At 41.0% G+C, this 22,493-nt stretch overlaps 1 protein-coding gene across 4 annotated transcripts in view; it reads right to left on the reverse strand.

Annotated features, from left to right (window-relative positions):
* The window catches only part of UBXN2A (UBX domain protein 2A), a 48,230-nt gene extending 35,003 nt beyond the window's left edge, over window positions 1-13,227 (reverse strand). Inside the window, exons 1-2 of one of the 4 annotated variants that reach the window (XM_045447591.1) lie at window positions 13,020-13,227; window positions 1,426-1,480 (exon numbers count right to left, since the gene is read on the reverse strand). In XM_045447591.1, coding sequence (XP_045303547.1) covers window positions 1,426-1,466 — 41 coding nt within the window. In that variant the 5' untranslated portion in view covers window positions 1,467-1,480; window positions 13,020-13,227. The other 3 variants (XM_045447592.1, XM_045447593.1, XM_045447594.1) reach the window with 3 other exon arrangements.
* Window positions 13,228-22,493: the final 9,266 nt, after the last annotated feature.

The following is a 22,493-nucleotide window of genomic DNA, read 5'->3' on the forward strand; positions in this document are numbered from 1 at the left end:
CCTTCTCACTCTCTTTAAAATAAAAATAAATTAAAACATAAATACATACGTATCTTTCAGGTACATACACATATGAATCTCCTGCCTCTGTTTTAGTTTTTATTTATTAATTTTAATTTTAATTTTATTTAACTTTTTTTTTTTTAATTTATTTTTGAGACAGAGAGAGACAGAGCATGAATGGGGGAGGGGCAGAGAGAGAGGGAGACACAGAATCGGAAACAGGCTCCAGGCTCTGAGCCATCAGCCCAGAGCCCGACGCGGGGCTCGAACTCACGGACCGCGAGATCGTGACCTGGCTGAAGTCGGACGCTTAACCGACTGAGCCACCCAGGCGCCCCTAATTTTTATTTTAGAGACAGAGCGCAAGTTGGGGAGAGGGGCAGAGGAGGACAGAATCCCAAGCAGGCTCCACACTCAGCTCAGAGCCCGATGCAGGGCTTGATCCCATGACTCTGGGCTCATGACCTAAACTGAAATAAAGAGTCAGACACTCAACCAAGGAAGCCACCCAGGCTGGGTGCCTGCCCCACCCCCCACCCGCCCCTCTGTTTTACTTCAGTTGCTCAAAGGCCAAAGAGATATTAAAGACAGTGAAAGGATTCAAACTTAGGCTTATCTGACTCCAGAGCCATTTTATTTCCACTATGACTCTAAGACAGTACAACCCAAAAAAGTAAACAGTTCCCGGAATTTCTCACTTAAACAACAGAATATGCGACCAGAAAGAAATTTAACACTTTTTTATTAATAATAAAAACATTTAGGGGTGCCTGGGTGGCTCAGTCGGGTGAGCGCCCGACTTTGGCTCAAGTCATGATCTCACAGTCCTTGAGTTCAAGCCCCGCACTGGGCTCTGTGCTGATAGCTAGGAGCCTGGAGTCTGCTTCAGATTCTGTGTCTCCCTCTCTCTCTGCCCCTCCCCCACTCGTGCTCTGTCTCTCTTTCTCTGTCAAAAATAAGTAAAAACATTAAAAAAAATTTTTTTTAATAATAAAAACATTTAGTAACTTCATTAAAATCCATTCAACGCAGCTTTGAATAAAAATTTACTTTTTGGGGCGCCTGGGTGGCGCAGTCGGTTAAGCGTCCGACTTCAGCCAGGTCATGATCTCGCACTCCGTGAGTTCGAGCCCCGCGTCGGGCTCTGGGCTGATGGCTCAGAGCCTGGAGCCTGTTTCCGATTCTGTGTCTCCCTCTCTCTCTGCCCCTCCCCCGTTCATGCTCTGTCTCTCTCTGTCCCAAAAATAAATAAACGTTGAAAAAAAAATTAAAAAAAAAAAAAAAAATTTACTTTTTAAAATACATTACCCTTTAGTTTTTTAACTAAAAGAACCATAATGAAAACATCTACAGTTAGTGAAATGCAGCAAAAATAGAAACTAAGAAAGGCATTAATAACAGAGAAAATTCAAATTAACTTACCATTCTTCTTTGATACTTTCAAGGTTATCTACTTCTTTCATTCTCTTTTGCCTTACTGTAAAAGTAAAAATAAACAAAAGCTAAATTCCTCAATTTAGAATTTTAGATACATGTATTTTTATGCATGAATATTCTTTGACATAAATTATTAGGTACTCTTAAAGTAGCACTGCAAGCGTCTTAAGGACCTGAGTGACCAAACTTGAAGCTCTCATTTTCATCTACAAAGTATAAAAATAATAAAAAATAAATTCTGGAGTCTAATAAGCTTCCAACAAAAGAAATATTTCTTAAAAATTATGATAAAAAATTACAATGTGCCCTTTGGTTTAACAAACAAAAGTGAATGTAACATTCTTATTCTCATTCTTACAATTCCTTGGGGAAGCAAACTGACAAGATGTACAGTATACAATTCATTGGCATCAATTATATTTACAATGTTGTATGGCCATTGCCACTATCCATTTCCAAGAGTTTTTCAACTTCCCAAAAAGAAACTCTGTACCCATTAAACAATAATTCTTTATTCTTCTCTCTTTCCAGTCCCTAGTAATCTCTTTTCTACCTTCTGTCTCTATGAGTTTGTCTTGTATTTCACATAAATAGAATCATACAATATTTGTCCTTTTGTGTCTGGCTTATTTCACTTAACATAAACTCATCCTTTTTACAGCTAAATAATATTCCATTGCATGTATATACATTTTGTTTACACATTAATCTTTTGACAGACGTTTGGATTGTTTCCACCTCTTGGCTACTGTGAATAATTTTACATTCCTGCCAGAGTTCTAATTTCTCCACATCCTTGCCTTGTTGTTTTATTTTATTAAGTAATATCCACACCCAACATGGTACTCAAACTCACAACCCCGAGATCAAGAGTAACATGCTCTACTAATGAGCCAGCCAGGCACCCCGTACTTGCTATTTTCTTTTATTGAGGAATACCCATCCTACTAAAGTGGTATCTCATTGCGATTAGGGATGTTGAGAATCTTCTTCATGTGCTTACTGGTCATTTGTCTATACATACCTTCACTGGAGAAAGGTCTGTTCAAGTCCTTTACCCATTTTTTATTTATGTTTTTTTTTTTTTGCCACTGTTTTTAAGTTGCAATTTTTTAGAACATATTTTAAGTAGTCTCTACACCCAACGTGGGGCTTGAACTCACATCCCTGAGATCGAGAGTCACATGCTCCACCAACTGAGCCAGCCAAGCATCCCGAGTTGCATTTTTCTCTATACACCATTTGCTTGGCTGCTATACACCCTGGATTACTTTCCAGAGTTCTAAGTTGGTTCTAACAGTTACTGCCTGTTTTTCAATGTTTGTGTGGGAACATGAGCTTCAAACTGCTCATCTTGCCATTTTGCTGACATGACCCTCAATTTTAATTAAAAAAAATTTTAGCCTCAGACATATTTGGAACTTATCTTAGTTACAGTGACTCCACATGACTGTTTTTATTTAAAAGTCCATCTTTTCCTGGGGTGCCGGGATGGTTTAGTCAGTTGAGCATCCCATTTTTGATTTCAGCTCAGGTCATGATCCCAGGATCTTGGGAGCCTTATGTTGGGCTCCTTGCTGAGTATAAAGCCTGTTTGGGAGGCTCTCTGAGTGTAGGGCCTCTCTTTGTCTCCCTCTGCCCCTCTCTTCTGCTCCCATATGCTCTCTCGCTCTAAAATAAAAATAAAAGAAAAAATAAAAGTCCACCTTTTCCTAAAAAAATACAATACAGTAAAAAAGTCCATTTTTTTCTGACTTTTTCCTTCAGATCTAACAGTATGGATTTGTGGGTTTTTGTTTTTATTTTTTATTTTTTTTTTTAATTTTTTTTTTCAACGTTTATTTATTTTTGGGACAGAGAGAGACAGAGCATGAACGGGGGAGGGGCAGACAGAGAGGGAGACACAGAATCGGAAACAGGCTCCAGGCTCTGAGCCATCAGCCCAGAGCCTGACGCGGGGCTCGAACTCACGGACCGCGAGATCGTGACCTGGCTGAAGTCGGATGCTTAACCGACTGCGCCACCCAGGCGCCCCGGGTTTTTGTTTTTCAATGAGTTATAATTTATTAATATTATTTATTTTGATTTTCCATTTCCCAGATTTGTCCAGTGGTGGCCCCTTCAAGGTGACTTCAATGTCCTTTTGCTACGTCTTCATAATTCTTTGAGCACTTTCTTACTTTCTGGAGCAAGCAGATGCTCCAAGATCATTTGTTCTTCCTCTGCCCCAGCCCTGGAATCAGACTTTTCTCTAAGGGACCATGGCTACTCTTTTTTGTTGGAAAATTATATTAAGAAACCAAGATCTGAGTGTGTGTTGCTTCTCGTGTGTCAGTGCTTCCGGGACCTCTCAGTGGACAGATGGCTTGAACTACTTTAAACATTCATTTGTTTGTTTCTTAACAATATTTTGTTACAAAGGCAAAACAATAATACAAAAAGTTTGGGGAAGACAAAAGATAATCCATAATTTTATTACCTCCAGCAATAACTATTTAAACTTTTGTCTCTCTGTTTCTTCATATACATTCAAATGCATTATTAGTATATTAATAATTCTTATTTCCTGTATTTTTCATTTATGTGCTTTTTCCATTTGACTACATAAACTGCTTCATAAATATTTTAAAGGACACATATTATCACATCAGGCAGTTATATACCATGACTATTGGGCATTTAGTTCACTTTCAATTTTTCCTAATAAATTCTGTGTATACAGCTAACTTTGTTGTTTCTTTAGATTCCTAGAGATGTGGAAAATCAGGGTCAAAAGATGAATATTTCTGGGACATGTAAATAGTGTACCTCTATTTAAAAACGTAAGCAGATCCAGGGCACCTTGGTGGCTCATTTGGTTAAGTGTCCATCTCTCGATTTTGGCTCAGGTCATGATCTCATGGTTTGTGGATTTGAGCCACGTTGGGTTCTGTTCTGACAGCATGGAGCCTGCTTAGGATTCTCTGTCTCCCCCGTCTCCCCGTGCCTGCTTGCTCTCTCCCCCAAAAATAAATAAATAAAATAAACATAAAAAATAAAGTAAAATAAAAATTTAAGCACATCTGAATAGAAGGCAAACATGCTAATAGCCACTGGAGATCCACCAGACCTATCCTAAAAATCTCCCAAGTAATTTACCAGGTAAATTTAATCTGGTAAGTGAGGATCTGGCAGCAGCCAGATAAAATCAGTCTGACTTCCTGCTGCTAATGGAGCTGTGCCATAACCACAGCAACTTGTGTTGAGCACTAATTCCCACTTAGCGTCTGTTCTGCTAGGAATTAAAGTAGGATAGTGGAATCTGCTCTGGAAAATATCCTATCATTGAAAGTTGTTTTAAATACCTCTAATTTTAATTATGAATGGACTATGAGTTGATGGAAAATTTATTTGTTGGCCTCGTCATGAGAAAATTGTGAAAAATTCTGTAAGACAAGGAGAAACTGAAAGGGAAGGAAAAAGGAGGAAACACAATGGGGCTGAGGAGTACAGAATATAAAGCAAAGGACAGCACCTTCAAGGCCATCCCCAATAGTAACTTCACACTCTGCCTTGTAGCTAGAGGGCAAGGTAGGATTCATGAAAGCCACACCATCTGAGAGGATGGCATCCAACAACTAAAGCAAACTGGATGACTCTATTATCACAAGTGAGCTATTCTGTATTTCCAAAAGACTTCTGTAATGCTCTTCAAAATTATTCCCTAGACCTACAGCTGTGTTGGACAAATTCTGTGTATACAGCTTACTTTGTTGTTCTTTCAAAAGATCTTAGTCAATATTTATTAAATTAAATATATACATATTATGTATGTATGTACATATATATGTATATATGTATATATGTATATATATTTAATAAGTGTATTAAATATATATGTATATATTAAACATAAGGCACTGAATTAGGCATTCGATTTACAAATAAACCAGACAAGAAAATTTTTTTATATCATTAATTTATAACATCTTAAATAGATTATATGAGTAAACTATAGGCGTTAAAAATGCAGCCATAAAAATGATTGTTAGGGGCGCCTGGGTGGCTCAGTTGGTAAGGTGTCTGACTCTTGATTTCGGCTCAGGTCATGATCTCATGGGTCGTAAGACAGAGCCCCACGTCAGGCTATGAGTTGACAGTGCGAAGCCTGCTTGGGATTCTCTCTCTCACTCTCTCTCTGACCCTTCCTCTGCTCGTGCATGTGTGCTCTCTCTCAAAATAAATAAACTTTTAAAAAAAGCTTTAAAGGGGCGCCTGGGTGGCGCAGTCGGTTAAGCGTCCGACTTCAGCCAGGTCACGATCTCGCGGTCCGTGAGTTCGAGCCCCGCGTCGGGCTCTGGGCTGATGGCTCAGAGCCTGGAGCCTGTTTCCGATTCTGTGTCTCCCTCTCTCTCTGCCCCTCCCCTGTTCATGCTCTGTCTCTCTCTGTCCCAAAAATAAATAAACGTTGAAAAAAAATTAAAAAAAAAAAAAAAAAAAAAGCTTTAAAAAAACAACTGTTAAATGTAAGATATAATATTGTCAATATTCTTTTGGGTTTGCAATGTTTATTATAGTTATTAGACAAATATGAACATACCATCTCTGGACCAAGGATGAACCTGAGGTCTAAAAGGGGGAAAAATAGTGTATATTTTTACTTATTGTATGGAAAAAAATGAGCTAAAACTATTAAAAGAATGTGAGAAGGTAAAAGGGGTAAACAAAAGACGGCTAAAATGGTTATCTATCTATCCTAATAGCAATATGAAAAGCAATGTTAAAAATTAATAACTCAAAATGTACATTGTAAAGAAATACGACCATACATAACAGAAGAAACAGCTATGAGTTCAAAGTAGCTGTACTTAGAGAAAGAATAGGTGCATTTTTAGGTTTCTAACACTACTGTCTTTTAAACTATGTGTATATATTATTTTGATTTAAAAAATTAAAAAGCAGAGGCACTTGGGTGGCTCAATCAGTGAAGCATAAGACTTTGGCTCAGGTCACAACCCCATGGTTTGTAAGTTCAAGCCCCGCATCAGGCTCTTGCACTGACAGTATGGAGCCTGCCTGGGATTCTCTCTCTCCCTCTATGCCCCTCCTCCATTTGCACACACGCTTGCACTCTCTCCCTCTCAAAATAAATAAACTTAAAAAAAAAATTTTTTTTAAAGTAGGAAACAAATTAAAAACATATTCAGAAAACCAAAATTTCATGGTCACTAATTTTTTCTCCTAAGACTTTGATCTTCTTCAAATCTCATACTTCTAAAACTAATTGCTTTCCTTTAAAACAATTCTTTCTTTTCAGGCACCCAACTTGCAACTTCAGTTCAGGACATGATCTCGCAATTTGTGGGTTTGAGCTCCACATTGGGCTCTCTGCTGTCAGCACAGAGCCAGCTTACTATCCTCCGTCCCCCTCTCTCTGCACCTCCCCCACTTGTGCCTGCACTCTCTCCCTTTCTCTTAAATAAACTTAAAAAAAAAAAAAAATTCTTCCCTTTCTGAGGCACCTGGGTGGCTCAGCGGGTTAAGCAACCAACTTTGGCTCAGGTCATGATTTCACCGTTTGTGGGTTTGAACCCCGTGACGGGCTCTATGCTGACCGCTCAGAGCCTGGAGCCTGTTCAGATTCTGGGTCTCCCTCTCTGTCTACCCCTCCCCTGCTCACCCTGCTCATTCACTGTCTCTGTCTCTAAAAAATAAATAAATGTCAAAAGTAAGTAATAAAACGTACAGAAAACAGAGAAAAACATAAAACACCCACCCCAACCATTCAGAGGTCAGGAAAGTTTTAATTTGGACTTATTTACTTCTTTTTTTAAGAAATAAAGCATTATATGGGGCGCCTGGGTGGCTCAGTCGGTTGAGCGTCGGACTTCAGCTCAGGTCACTATCTCGCGGTCCAGGAGTTCGAGCCCTGCGTGGGGCTCTGGGCTGATGGCTCAGAGCCTGGAGCCTGCTTCGGATTCTGTGTCTCCCTCTCTCTCTGCCCCTCCCCCGTTCATGCTCTGTCTCTGTCTCAAAAATAAGTAAACGCTAAAAAATAAAAAAATAAAAAAAAAGAAATAAAGCATTATAGAATTGAATACAATTTCACTTAAAAAATTAAATGGTATGTCTTAAATATGTGCATTTCATTGCATATTAATTATACCTAAATAAAGCTGTTAAAAACATTAAAAAATGTAGAGCCAAAGATTCCAACCCTCGTGGACATTACATCCTGGTGGTGCTGTTTTTCACTTGACAGTTTTCTAACATTATTTTCAACTACTCTAAATAATCCCTTAGTTTGGATATGATCCTTATTGTCTCATAAACATTTATTATACTTTTTTGTTCATACATAACCATCCTTGTGGGCATTCAAATCCTAACTATCCTTCAAGTCACAGCTCAAGATCCATGTCTACCATAAACTCTTCGTTTCTTTTCGTTAAGAAATACGACTGTACATATCAGAAGAAACAGCTATGAGTTCAAAGTAGTTGTACTTAGAGAAAAAGAATGGGTGCATTTTTAGGTTTTATAAAGGTAAAATATATATTTTTAAATGTTTATTTTTGAGAGAGAGAGCTCGAGATGGGGAGGGACAGAGAAAGAAGGAGACCGACAATCCAAAGCAGGCTCTGGCTGACAGCAGAAACCTTGAACTCAAGAACTGTGAGATCAATGACCTAAGCTGAAGTCCGACGCTCAAAGGACTAAGACATCCAGGAGCTCCAAGTAAGATATTACACCTGTACTAATACTCCTCTCCTAAAGCATGTAGATTTTTGGTATTTAAGTCGTATTATCTGATACTGATTCCTGTTGTTTCTTTTGTGTTTAGTTGCCTCTACTGGATCCAAGAACCTTGAGAACAGGTATGGTGACTTACACATTTCGTGTTTCTTCCAAGTGCCTAGCTGAGTGCAAACCAAAGAGGAGCCATCCCTAAAGTATGTCACTATGTTTCCCTTTAACAGGTTATTGCTCTCTAGCAAACTGCTAATATTTTTCATCATTTCATAATTATAAGCTACTAATAAATGGGTTTTATCTGTTTTATGAAAGCGATAGAGAGTGAAGAAGACCTTGTATTCAAACTGACTTGTACTGGAGTACTGGGTACATCATTTTTGAGCTGGGTGAGTTCATCGTTATTTACCTTCTCTAAGCTCCAGTTGCCTAAACCTGTAACATAGGGATGACTGTCATCCTCACAAGCTTGTTTTGAGGAGTAGAATACTAAGAATATGATAATGTTTGCTCCTTTCTCTTTTCTGATCCCTCCGTCATAATCTGTTACAAGGACTGGTAAGAATCATTTTCTGGCTTAGTGTTAAATTTCAATTTCAACATGGCTATGAAACTTTAGTTTTGATTTCACTAATGAAACTTCTAAAAACGTTTATACATTTACTGAACCTTCCACCACCGTGTACAAGGCTCTGGTTTAGAACTAATGAAAGAAGGGTTAATAGCACAGAGTCTACACTATCAGGGAGTTTACAGACTAACAAGAAAAAAATATACTGAATTACTGATTGCAAACATGGCATAGAATTATTAAGTAAAAACTGAATCTAAAATGGATATAAAGGCACCGGTATTTCAATATTTCCTACCATAATCAGTAATATGTAAATAAGCCACGTAAAATCTATTTATATCAACTGAGTGAGCTTCTACAGTCATCAGTCATGGGACACAAATGAACTGAAGTCATGTACTATACTACAGAGAATTTAAAAAGCCACCTGACAAATGTCTAAGTCACCAGCATGAAGCTCAGTATCAGAAGGGACAGATGAATAGAATTTCCTTCATTTTGCTTTAGTTTGCTTCCAATTAGTACCACTACCATCTTATATTTGTATTGTGTATCACAGTTTACCAAACACCTTCCCAATTATTATCCCACTTACTCCCAACAACTGCAGTTATAAAATCAGTCAGGAGACAGAGGAGTTGGAACATATCCACCGAAAGGAAAACCCAGTCAAAATAGATCTAGACTACCAAGAAAAAGTCTTTTTCAATGTATACATTAAAATTCAAACAGAAAAAATTTGCATAATACTGATTTTACTTATGTTTTGTAAACATACATGACAGACTACATTTTTTTTTTTAAGATTAAGGTTTTGTATCAAGATATTATACCACTGGGTATGCTATCTTTATGCAGAAGCTGAAGTTTCTCCTTAAGGATAAAGCCATTCCTGGCATTAAACACAGGGCAAAGGAACCGATGGATCACATTTCAGTGGGTTCTTTTCACTTCGCTCTTCAGGTCTCCAAACCTCCAAGAGCAAACTATGGTAGCATCAAAATCAAACACTTTAAAAGACAGTTTATTTGTGTATTTATTGAATTCTAGTTAACTACTAAATAATAAAAATTCAAAAATTACGGGAAGTTTGAGCTTATCTTAGTTGCAATCACAGTACTTGAAAAAAAAAATACATATCTGTCTTCTTCTAGAAGAACTGTTAATGTGGAAGTTCTATGCTCCCAAGGACCAAAGTGATAGTGACAAAAGTAATTTAAATGAGAAATTCTAGGGGGAAGGGGACACTTTGGCAGAGATTGTCAAGGTCACTGAGGCAGCCATTCTTTGACATCAAGACATTCTCATTCCAGGGCTCCATACTGAAGTGTCATCTACCTTGCAATACCCAGCTCAAATACAATTTCCCCTAGAAAACCTTCCACAATTACTCTAAAAGACGGAAACATACAATTATTAACACGGAGAGGAGAGATCAGCTATGTACCCTTAGGACACATCCTATCTTCACAGTCACAACTCTAGGCTCAAATATCACCTCTTGGTGGTTTTCTCCCATCCATTCTCATCCCATAAAATGCAGTTTCTACACAGAAAGTTTTTTTTTCTTTTCTTTTTCAAGTAAACTCTACTCCTAACATGGGGCTCTCGAACTCACAACCCTGAGATCAAGGGTTCCATGCTCTACCAAAGAGCCAGTCAGGAGCTCCCAGGGTTGACTTTTTAAGATAAAATTTGACTGAGGGGCACCTGGCTGCTCCCTGGTAGAGCATGCAACTCTTGACCTCAGGATTGTAAGTTTGAGCCCCGTGCTGGGTGTAGAGTATTCCTTAAAAATAAAATCTTAAAAAAAAAGACTGAAAACTTACTTGCTTAAAACCCTTCAATGACCACCTATGTTCTTCAAATAAGGTCCACATATGTTGGGTAATATTACAGAGTTCACTGTACTCTTCTCTCCCTATATTTGAGTGGTTTAAAATTTTGCTATGAAAGTTTAAGAGACGGGTGCTGGTTCGCTCAGTAGGTTGGGTAGCTGACCTCAGGTCATGATCCTGCACTCTGTGGGTTCAAGCCCCATGTTGGGCTCTGTGCTGTCAGCTCAGAGCCTGGAGCCTGCTTCAGATTCTGTGTGTCTCCCTCTCTCTCAGCTCCTCCCCCACTCACACTGTCTCGCTCTCAAAAATAAATAATCATTAAAACAAAGTTTTAAAAAAAGTTTAAGAGAAAGAAATAAACAGCCGGTCCCAAATCCCTAACGCTGCTTAAAAGACCTGGCATCGTATCTCTGGCTCCCTTTTGCATTCTACACTCAATCTAACTGCTGTGACCTTTCAGTTGGGTAAACTTCCCCAGCCTCCTTCAGTGGAATAGATTCCACTTTCTTCCCTCCTTTGGGAGTTACCTTCACCTAATTCCTATTTACCCATAATATGTTAGCTGGTAGACTGCTTTCCTAAGAAAACTTTACCTGACTTTCCCAGCTGGTTATCCACTTGTTACATATTCTCACAACCTGCTACATTCTTTCTTTTTAAGCGTCTATGTAGGTTTATTGGTATTTACAGTTGAGCCTTGAACAATACAGGTTTGAGCTATGCAGGACTACATATATGCAGTTTTTTTTTTTATAAACACAGTACATTACTGTAAATGTATTTTCTCTTATGATTTTCTTCATAACATTTTCTTTCCTCTAGCTTACTTTATTGTAAGAATACAGCATAATGCATATAATACACAAAATGGTGTTAATCAACTGTTTACATTATTGGTAAGGCTTTTGGTCAACAGGTTATTAGTAGTTAAGTTTTTGGGTAATCAGAATTCATACAGATTTTCACCGTGTGGGGGTTGGCACCCCTAACAGTCCCACCATTTTTCAAGGGGCAACTGATACTTGTGTGATTAGTTGTTTAATATGTTCCCCCCAATAACAATGTAAAGTCCATAAGCAAAATCTATAGAGGTCACCATAGTATTGTGGGCACTCACCATACAGTAGGTGCTAAAAAATTCTGAATGACAAATTAAGTAATTAACATTAAATATTGGGTAAAGTGGGGCGCCTGGGTGGCTCAGTCGGTTGGGCGTCCGACTTCGGCTCAGGTCATGATCTCACGGTCTGTGAGTTCGAGCCCCGCGTCGGGCTCTGTGCTGACAGCTCAGAGCCTGGAGCCTGTTTCAGATTCTGTGTCTCCCTCTCTCTCTCTGACCTTCCTCCATTCATGCTCTGTCTCTCTCTGTGTCTCAAAAATGAATAAACGTTAAAAAAAAAAACTTTAAAAAAAAATATTGGGTAAAGTATCCATGTATTTATCGCAGTGCAGGGCTAAGAGTTCTCAATACTTTGTTATACCGTATTCTGCCTTGTATCATTATTATTCGCGTGCTTAATCACTCCCTCCAGCCTGCACACCATTCGTACCCGTTTTTGGATGCCAACACTAACTTTAGTGGTATAAACAGGTGCTCAATATTCACTGAGTTTAACTGACTTTAAAATCAATACGCCTTTTAGCATATTTACATAGAAGACGCAACATCAGCTTAAAGAGCTTTCCCCATTAAAAACTAAACTGTAATTCAAAAACTTATAAACACCCCCCAAACACACTTGAGCCATGACTTTAAAACAAGGAGGCCGATGTTCACGTCGTTTACACAATGTCATACTTTACAGTTTCACACTGACATCAAAAAGACTGTCAGTTTCCTGTTTTTCTTTTCCATCATCTCAAATTAAGTACGAAGAAATCGATGCTGGACACCACTCTAACGTTCCTTATCGCTAACAAGAAACTGCGAGTGAAAAAGAAAGAGACGCACACTTTTAAAAAATGAAACCTGGAAAACAGCGAACACGAAACCTACAAGAATGTTGTGGGAGACTGGTAACGAAGCTACCTAAGAAACGGCCACCGCAAACAAACGTGCCATTTCGGCACAGTGCTCTTGCAGGGCACGTCTTTGGAAATGGGGGCATTCGAACGCTCCTAACTCGAAGTTTCCGAGTACCGTCAGAACGGAAGCCCTCCGCTGTGCTCGTACGCAGGAAGCAAGCGCAGGCTGCAGGCCCGAGTCGCGGCTCACCTGAGCTGGCCAGGAGTCTCGCCCCGGCCGCCGCCGCCAGCGTCGCCGAAACCGTCCGGATCCAGGGCCCGCTGAGACCAACACCCAGACAAGCGCCACGGCTCAGCCGGACCCAACGACCCCAGCGCCCCCGCCCGGGAAACGCCGGCCCACGCCCGGCGGCCAGCGGATGCCCCAGCCCCTCGCCCGGCCGAACGCGGCGCGGCCCCAGCACACTCACCTCTGGGCGTGGCCGCCTCGCGGCCGCGTCCTCAGTTGGCTCAGGGGCCGCGGGCGCCACCGCTGCTGTCGGGCTGGGGGCCCTCAGACCCGCTGAGGCTCCCGGGCCGCGCAGCCGGCACCCGGCCCGCCTCCCGGGGTCTCCGCCGCCCGGCGCCGAGCGCGCGCCGAGCTGGCTCTGCGCAGCCCCGAGAGCGCGCGCGCACGCGCGCGCGGGAGGGCGGGGCCGGCAGCCGCCACCGCCGCAGGCCTCGGCGTTAGCGGAGCTCATGGCGGCCGCCGCCTGCCTGCACCCGGCGCCTCCGCTAGCTTCTTTTTGACCCCGCGCGGAACGTGCTGGCTGCGAGGTGTGGGCTCCACTGAGAACCCAGCGGCTGCCTCCCTCTGTACCTCTTCAGCCTCTGAGTGAATACGCGGAGAGATTTCCCTGCATTCCCACAATGTGGAACTTTACCCGAGCTCTGTGATTCTGGAAAGCGACGGTTAAAGAAATCCCTCCACCCTTTTGTGTTCCTGAAATGGTTTTCTGCAAGGAACCGCCTTTCCCCGTGTGACTCAGATATGACTCACGTGTGCCCCCTTGTTCACCTGTGACGGATCAGACACAGACCCTCCAAATTCCCTTATTCTTTTGCCTCATAAATGATTAGCCGAACCGACTGCACTCACTGAGCAATCTGGACAAAATACCAGCTACCTTCACTCGACCAAACTTTAGTCAACTTCTCTCCTTCCACCAGGCCCCTAAACTTTGACCCACCCTCCTCCTGAGCCAGTCAACAGCCCCTTCTAATCTACCACTCTTGAAAATCTGGGTCCACGTCCGAGTGAAACTCTGAAGTGCTGTGTGATCACCCGCCACCCGTTCCTCCCACTTCCGGAAACCCAGGTCTTTCTAGTCTTTGTTCCCTCCTCCCTGTGAGAGAAAAGCCCTTTTCTGATTTACCTTAGAGACAGTTGCAGATCTCAGGGTCAGACTTCCCCTATAGAAATAGCCACCCCTCCCTACTAGTGAAGCTGCCGTAGTCTAAGTACCTCGTATAAGTAGAATCATACAATATTTATCTTTTTGGGTCTGGCCTTATTTCACTTAGCGTTGTTTTCAAGGTTCATCCATGTCACAGGTATCAGAGTTTATTCTTTTTTATGCTGAATAATATTCCGTTGCATGTATATACCATTTTTTGTTTATTCATGCATCTGCTGATGGACATTTGGATTGTTTCCACATGTTGGCTGCTGTGAACAATGAGGCTGTGAACATTGGTGTACAAGTATCTGATTAAGTCTCTTGCTTTTAGTTCTTTAGTATATATCTAGAGGTGGAATTGCTGGCTTGTGTGGGTTATGTTTACCTTTTTGAGGAACTGCCAAACTCTTACATTCCTATCAGCAATGCATGTGCATTCCAGTTTCTCCATACCCTTGACAGCACTTGTTATTTTCCATTTTTGTTTTTTGGATTTTTTTTTTTATAAGAGCTATCCTAATTGGTGTGAAGTGGTTGGTATTCATTATGGTTTTCATTTTTATTTCCCTCCTGACAGTGATGTTGAGCGTGATGTTGAGCATTTTTTCATGTGCTTATTGACCATTTGTATTATCTTTGGGGAAATATCTAATCAAGTCCTTTGCCCATTATTATTTATCTATTTATTTATTTTAAGCAAACTCTATGACCAACCTGGGGTTTGAACTCACAACCCTGAGATCAAGAGTCCCATGCTCTTCTAACTGAGCCACCACCCCACCTGTAGCCCCTCATTAAAAAAAAAAAAAAGAAAGTTCGTTTATTTATTTATTTAGAGAGTGTGAGTGGGGGAGGGGCAGAGAGAGAGAGAGAAAGAATCCCAAGCAGGTTCTGGGCTGTCAGCACAGAGCCTGACTCAGGGCTCCATTCCATGAACCCTGACATCATGACCTGAGCCTGAAACCAAGAGTTGGATGCTTAACCAACGGAGCTAGCCAGGCACCCCAGCCTTTGCCTTTTAAATAGGATTATTTTTTGTTGTTGAGTTGTAGTTATTTTCTTTTTTTTTTTTTCCTGGAGATTAAGTCCTCATCATAGATGTAATTTGCAAATATTTTCTCCTATTCTGTGGGTTGTCCTTTCATTCTACTGACAGTGTCCTTTGACACTGCCCTTTGTCCTTTAAATGTTGATGAAGTTCAATTTATTTATTTTTCCTTTCTTTCCTCTATGCTTTTAGGGTCATAAACAAGAAACCATTGCCAAATTCAATGTCATGAAGATTTTCCCCGATGTTTTCTCTTTTCTTTCTTTCTTTCTTTCTTTCTTTCTTTCTTTCTTTCTTTCTTTCTTTCTTTCTTTCTTTCTTTTATTTATATAAGTTAGGTATACGCCCATGCTAGAACTCACAACCCTCAGTTCAAGAGTCGCATGCTCCTCTGACTAAGCCAGCCAGGTGCCCCCTGGCATTATGTTTTTTTTTTCTAAGTATTTTATACTTTTAGCTCTATACTAGGTGATTGATGCATTTTGAATTAATTTTTATACACGTAAAATAAGAGTCTAACTTCATTCTTTCGCATGTGGATATACAGTTTTCTCAGAACCATTTTTCAAATTTTTTTTTTAGCTTATTTATTTATTTTGAGAGAGACAGAGTGCAAGTAGGGGAAGGGCAGAGAGAGGGGGACAGAAGATCCAAAGCAGGCTCCATGCTGACAGCAGGGAGCCCAATGCAGGACTTGAACTCACAAACCCATGAGATCATGACCTGAACTGAAGTCAGATGTTTAACTGAATGAGCCACCTAGGCGTCCCTCTCAGAACCATTTAAAATTTTTTTTACTTATTTATTTTGATGACAGAGAGAGACAGAGTGCAAGTGTGGTTGAATTGGGGGTGGGGGGAGAGGCAGAGATGAGAGATAGAATCTTAAGCAGACTCTTCCAACCTGTCAGCATGGAGCCTGATGTGGGGCTCAATCTCACAAACTGAGATCATGACCTGAGCTGAAATTAAAAGTCAGACACACCCAACCGACTGAGCCACCCAGGTGCCCCATCTCAGAACCATTTTTTGAAAAGACTGTCCTTTCCCCATTTAAAGGTCTTGGGATAAATACCACTCGGTTATGATGTAGAATTCTTTTGACATGCTGCTGGATTTAGTTTGCTGGTATTTTCTTGAGGATTTTTGCATCTCTATTAATAAATGATTTTGCTCTGTAGTTCTTTTACTGTGATACCTTTGTCTAGCTTTGGTATCAAGGTAATGTTGGTTTCATAGAACGAATTAGGAAGTGTTTCCTCGTCTTCTATTTTTCAGAATATTTTGAGAAGGATTGGTGTCAATTCTTTCTTAAGTATTTGGTAGAAATGTTTAGTAGAAACTGTGAAGTCATCTAGTCCTGAGCTTTTCTTTGTTGGGAGGTTTTTGATAACTGATTCAATCTCATTGTAGGCCTGTTTGGATTTTCTATTTCTTCTTGAGTCACTTTTGGTTGTTTGTATGTTTCTAGAAATTTGTCCATTTCACCTAGATTAGCTTATTTGTTGTCATACATTGTTCATAGTATTTTGTTATTCTTTTTGAAAAATTTTTTTTGATGTTTATTCATTTTTGAGAGACAGAGAGAGACAGAGTGTAAGCAGGGGGAGGGGCAGAGAGAGAGGGAGACACAGAATCCGAAGCAGGCTCCAGGCTCTGAGATATCAGCCCAGAGCCTGGTGTGGGGCTTGAACACATGAACAGTGAGATCATGGCCTGAGCTGAAGTCAGCCACTTAACTGACTGAGGCACCCAAGTGCCCCAATTTTTTTTTTTAGAAAGAGAGAGACTATGAGCAGGGGAAAGGGGCAGAGAGAGAGAGAGAGAGAGAGAGAGAGAGAGAGAGAGAATCTTATGCAGGATTCACGTTCAGCCCAGAACCTGATGCAGGGCTTGATCCCACAACTCTGAGATCATGACCTGAGCCAAAATCAAGAGTCAGACACTTAACCAACGAGTCACCCAGGAACCCTGTCCTTCCTTTTACTAGCTTTTGGATTTCATTTGCTCTTTCTCTATTTTCTCTATTATTTTTTTGTTTGTTTGTTTGCTTTTGGGTAACAAAACCCAGGATTGAATCTGTTGGCTTTTTAGTTGTAAGTCTAAATGCTCAAACAGCACTGTAAGCTCCTTAAGGGTGCAAACTGAGTCATGTATTTGTTAGCTCTTCTCCAGAACACTTTATACAGTAGGTATTACATACGTCCATACTAGGGGTGGTAAATGCATCTTGAATTGACATGGAAAGATAATAGGTGGCTCTCAGGAATCTGCTCCTGATCCTGCATCATCTTTTTCAGTTGGTATCCATTCCAACCATCCAGTTCAGGTTACAAACACTGTGATCATCTTTGATCATTTCCCCTACCTCAAGATGAATATCTACGACTGAGCTGTTCAATAGAACTTTTTGAGATGAGGGAATTGTTTCTGCACTTTCTAATACATTAACTACTAGCAACATTTTGCTACTGAATGCTTGAAATATAGGTAATGTATCTGAAGGACTGAATTTTTAATTTTTTAATTTAAATTTAAATAGCTGTATGTGGGTAGTAGTTGGCACATTGGACAGCACAGAATTCTAATGTCACCAATTCTGATTTTGTTCCATGACTCAGTGGTTATTCAAAGTGTCATGCTTCTTAAAAGTATAGCCTCTTGCATCCTATGCCTACTGGATCAGAGTCTCTTCCCATAGGACCTTTTTCTAGAGTTATAGTATCTCACCTAAGCTCCATCAGAAGTAAAATTAAAAAACAAAACAGGGCACCTATGTGGCTCAGTCAGATGAGCGTCCAACTCTTTTTTTTTTTTTAATTTTTTTAAATGTTTATTTATTTTTGAGAGAGACAGAGACAGAATGCGAGTGGGTTAGTGGCAGAGAGAGAGGGAGACACAGAATCAGAAGTGGGCTCCAGGCTCTGATCTGTCAGCACAGAGCCCAATGCGGGGCTTGAACCCACAAGCCGTGAGATCATGACCTGAGCTGAAGTCGGATGCTCAACTGACTGAGCCACCCAGGCGCCCCAAGCGTCCAACTCTTGATTTCACCTCAGGTCGTGATCTCACGGTTGTTGAGTTTGAGCCCCATGTTGGACTCCATGCTGACAGTGCAGAGCCTGCTTGGGATTCTCTCTCTCTCTCTCTCTCTCTCTCTCGCTCCCTCTGCCATCCCTCACTCATATGTGCTCTCTCTTTCTCTCTCTCAAATAAATAAACATTTAAAAAAGTGTCTTTGGGGCGCCTGGGTGGCTCAGTCGGTTGAGCGTCCGACTTTGCTCAGGTCATGATCTCATGGTCCGTGAGTTCAAGCCCCGCATCAGGCTCTGTGCTGACAGCTCAGAGCCTGGAGCCTGCTTCAGATTCTATGTCTCCCTCTCTCTCTGGCCCTCCCCCCGTTCATGCTCTGTCTCTCTCTGTCTCAAAAATAAATAAATGTTAAAAAAGTGTCTTTCAGGGGTGCCTGGGTGGCTCAGTCTGTTGAGCATCCAACTCTTGATTTTGGCTCGGGTCATGATATGTGGGGACTGAGCCCCACATCAGCTTGGAGCCTGATCAAAATTCTCTCTCTCTCTTTTCCTCTGTCCCTCTCCCCTGCTTGAGCTTTCTCTCTTTTAGGCTTTATTCTAAAAAAAAATTACAGTTTTGGCCTTATGTTTAAGTCTATAATCAATCTGAAGTTAATCTTTTAAATTAGCATGAAGTAATAGTCAAGGTTTATTTATTTATTTATTTTTTGCTTAGGGATATACAGTTGTTCTAGCATCATTTATTGAGGAGAATATCCTTTCCCTATTAATCTCCTTGGCCAGTTGACAAAAATCAGTTGACCGTATGTGTGAGTCTCTTTCTGGACCTTCTATTCTTTGCCATTCAGCTGTATGACTATATACTTACACTGCCTTGGTTATTAAAACTTAATAGTAAGACTTGAAATGAGGTAGTGTAAATTTCTCCACTTTTATTTTTTTCCTGATTGCTTAGGTGACTGTGTGTGTGTGTGTGTGTGTGTGTGTGTGTGTGACTCTGGGTTCTTTGTATCTCAATATAAATTTTATTTTTAATTAATTAATTAGGCTCCTTGTCCAATATGGGGCTTGAACTCATGACCTTGAGATTGAGAGTTGCATGCTGTACCGGCTGAACCAACCAGGCACACCTCCATATAAATTTTATTTTAATTTTTTTTTAGAGAGAGACAGAGCATGGGTGGGAGAGAGGGGTAGAGGGAGAGAGAGAATCCCAAACAGGCACCATGCTCAGCACAGAGCCTGATGTGGTGCTCCATGTCACAACCCTGGGATCATGACCTGAGCTGAAGTCAAGAGTCGGCCACTCAACAGAATGAGTCACCCAGGTGCTGCAAAATTTTATTTTATTTTATTTTATTTTACTTATTTTGTAATGTTTATTTTTGAGGGAGAGAGAGAGAGAGAGAGAGAGAGAGAGAGACAGAGCACAAGTGGTGGAGGGGCAGAGAGAAGGAGACACAGAGTGTGGGGCAGGTTCCAGGCTCCCAGCTGTCAGCACAGAACGGGATGCAGGGCTTGATCCCACAAACCATGAGAGCAAGACCTGAGCAGGAAATCAAGAATCAGATGCTTAACCAACTGAACCATCCAGGTGCCTTTGCCCCCCATTCTTGGTGTAGATGTTGGGAAAGTCAGTTTTCCTTGCAGTTTCCTGGGGATGAATGATGGGAAGGAAGGTTGGCAGGTTTCTTTCTTTCTTTTCTTTCTTTCTTTCTTTCTTTCTTTCTTTCTTTCTTTCTTTCTTTTTCTTTTTTTCTTAAATGTTTCTTTATTTTGAGAGGGAGAGAGCACAAGCAAGGAGGGGCAGAGAGAGATGGGGACAGAGGATCCAAAGCAGGCTCTGCACTGACAGCAGCGAGCCAGATGCGGGGTTCGAACTTACAAACCTCACAAACTGTGAGATCATGACCTGAGCCAAAGTCAGACACTCAACTGACTGAGCCACCCAGGCACCCCTGGCAGGTTTATTTCTAATTTACCCTTAGATGTATCCTTTTTTACCAGGATTTTGCAGGGTGATTGCGTCAGACTGTAACTTGAGCAGGTCCTGGGCTTTGTCTTGTCTTTTCTATCTCCTGAAGACAGAATGTAGAAGGTCAAGTTCACCGTGGTTGAGCAAATGCATTGAAAATACATTACTGGTCTGGGTTCCTGCAGTGACTTTGTTTTTGGTCTAAGCATTTTTTGGTATCTTGCCAGCTCATATATTTAAGAAAACAATGTTTATTTATTTTGAGAGAGAGAGTGGGGGAAGGGGAGAGAGAGAGAGAGAGACAGAGAGAGAGAGAGAATCCCAAGCAGGCTTGGTGCTGTCAGTGTAGAGCCCGACTTGGGGCTGGATCTCATGAACTGTGAGATCATGACCTGAGAGCTGAGACCAAGAGTTGGGTGCTTAACTGACTGAGCCACCCAGGTACCCTCTGCCCCCACCCCCCGGCCTTTTTTGAGAGGGAGTGGAGGGGGGAGAGAAAGAGAGCTGAAAGAGAGTGAGAGAGAGAGAGAGAGACTGTGCTTCTGTGCAAGCACAGAAGTGGGGGGAGGGGGTAGAAGGAAGGAGAGAATCTTAAGCAGACTCCACACCTAGCGCTGAGCCTGATGCTGGACCCTGATCTCACCACTGTGAGATCGTGACCCGAGCTGAAATCAAGAGTTGGACACTTAACTGACTCAGCAACCCAGGAACCTCATAGCTCATGTAATTTTAAGCCAAGTTTAAAAACAGATTTTTATCGACTTATTTTCTCTGGCTCATACTGCAGAAAACAAACAACTCTTTCTTCTTCAAACCTTCCTTTCTTTTATCCATAATGTTCCCTTATTCCATTTTGTGGTTGAAGATGAAATCTCAGGGCTTTCCCTAAATCCCTGTTTGAGTTAGAGGTCTGTGCCTCATTCTTTATCACACTGTATCGAAGCTTGCTAGTTTCTTGCCAGTCTCCATCTCTCTTGTAAGTACTATGTGTTGTTGTATTTAAAAAAAATTTCCCTACTTCCTGGCCTGGCAGAGTACCAAATACCAGTTGGGTTTAGAGTAAACATTTGTTGATAGTAAATGATGCAGGTTATTGATGCAGGATTGTCAAGCCCAATGGTCAAGAAAGAATTCTTGAGACATTTTATGGTGCAAAAAGGCATTTTTATTATAGCACAGGGACAGGACCCTTGGGCAGAGAGCTGCACTGTGATTGCAGGGAATGACTGATTATATAGGGTTTTCTAACCTATAGAGGTGAAGGTGACCTTAGGGCCCCAGGAAATTGAGTTTATAGGTTCCTGGAGGTCTATTAAGATTGTCTTTCTCTCTTTTTTTAAAGTTTTATTTATTTAGTTAATCTCTATACCCTATGTGGGGCTCAAACTCATGACCCTGAGATCAAAGTTGCATGTTTCTCCCAGTGAGCCAGCCACGGGCCCCCAAGATTGTGTTTTTCTTGTCAATCATTAAGACAGCTACAAACTGTAGTGGGGTTTCACATCCTACAAGACTGTGATTTTTATCAGTTAACCATTTGTTTTTCCCCTGCCTTTGTTCTTAGGCATTTACTAGTGCCTGAGGATCTATGTCCCACTCAGCTCAGTGTTTTACACTCAGTTTGCCTTTTGTTCTTATTAGTTATAACGACCCAAATCATAATAACTTGACTGTCTTAATTTAGAACTACAAAAACAAACAGAAAACAAAGGAGGAAAGCACACAAACCCTTTATATCCTAATTTGCATGTTATACACCTCTTCAGGACGCTTCATATACATCTGAAAACCAGCCTCTGTCTGTAGGAAAACTGTTTATTCTCTTCAGTGATCTCATTCACAGCTAACTGATTCAGGAGAATCAGGTCTACTTCCATTATGAGGTTTCCACACCCAAAAGTCCGGGTGGGTGGTGTGGTGATGTGTTTAAGTGGTGGGTGATGTGTTGCCATTTAAATGTAAGTGGGTTTTGCCTGCTTTCCTGGAATCCATACATTTTTCCAAACAGAAAAATGACTTCCATTCTCAGTGCTGTACGCAGTTTTGTCGAATGGTTGGTAGCTTGGGTGGCTAGAATGCTCTAATTTTGATACAGCTTGGGTATTTTTACAGGACGTTTCTTGAGCCTTCAATTTTTCTTAGTGCAGCAAACAGGAAGAACCTTTTACCCAATGAATAGTTCGCTCTCTATCGCTAATGTACCAAGCATTTGGTGAAATTAACATAATTTCTCTTTTACTGGAGAGCTTTTCATATTCTCTTAATTCTTGAAAGTTAAATCACAAATTTCATATTTTGTGTTCAGCTTTTTGTATTCTTAATTCTTCCGCGGGCGGGGGCCCGCAGTGATAAAGGAGACTCTTACGTGGAAGAATTCATTCTTTGTGACTCCGCCTTACATCTGGCAAAGGTTATAGAAAACAACCCTTTCTTGCTTTGTTTAAAGACACA

This window comes from Leopardus geoffroyi, chromosome A3 (genome assembly GCF_018350155.1).
Source record: "Leopardus geoffroyi isolate Oge1 chromosome A3, O.geoffroyi_Oge1_pat1.0, whole genome shotgun sequence".
In the NCBI taxonomy this organism is placed as follows: Eukaryota; Metazoa; Chordata; class Mammalia; order Carnivora; family Felidae; genus Leopardus; species Leopardus geoffroyi.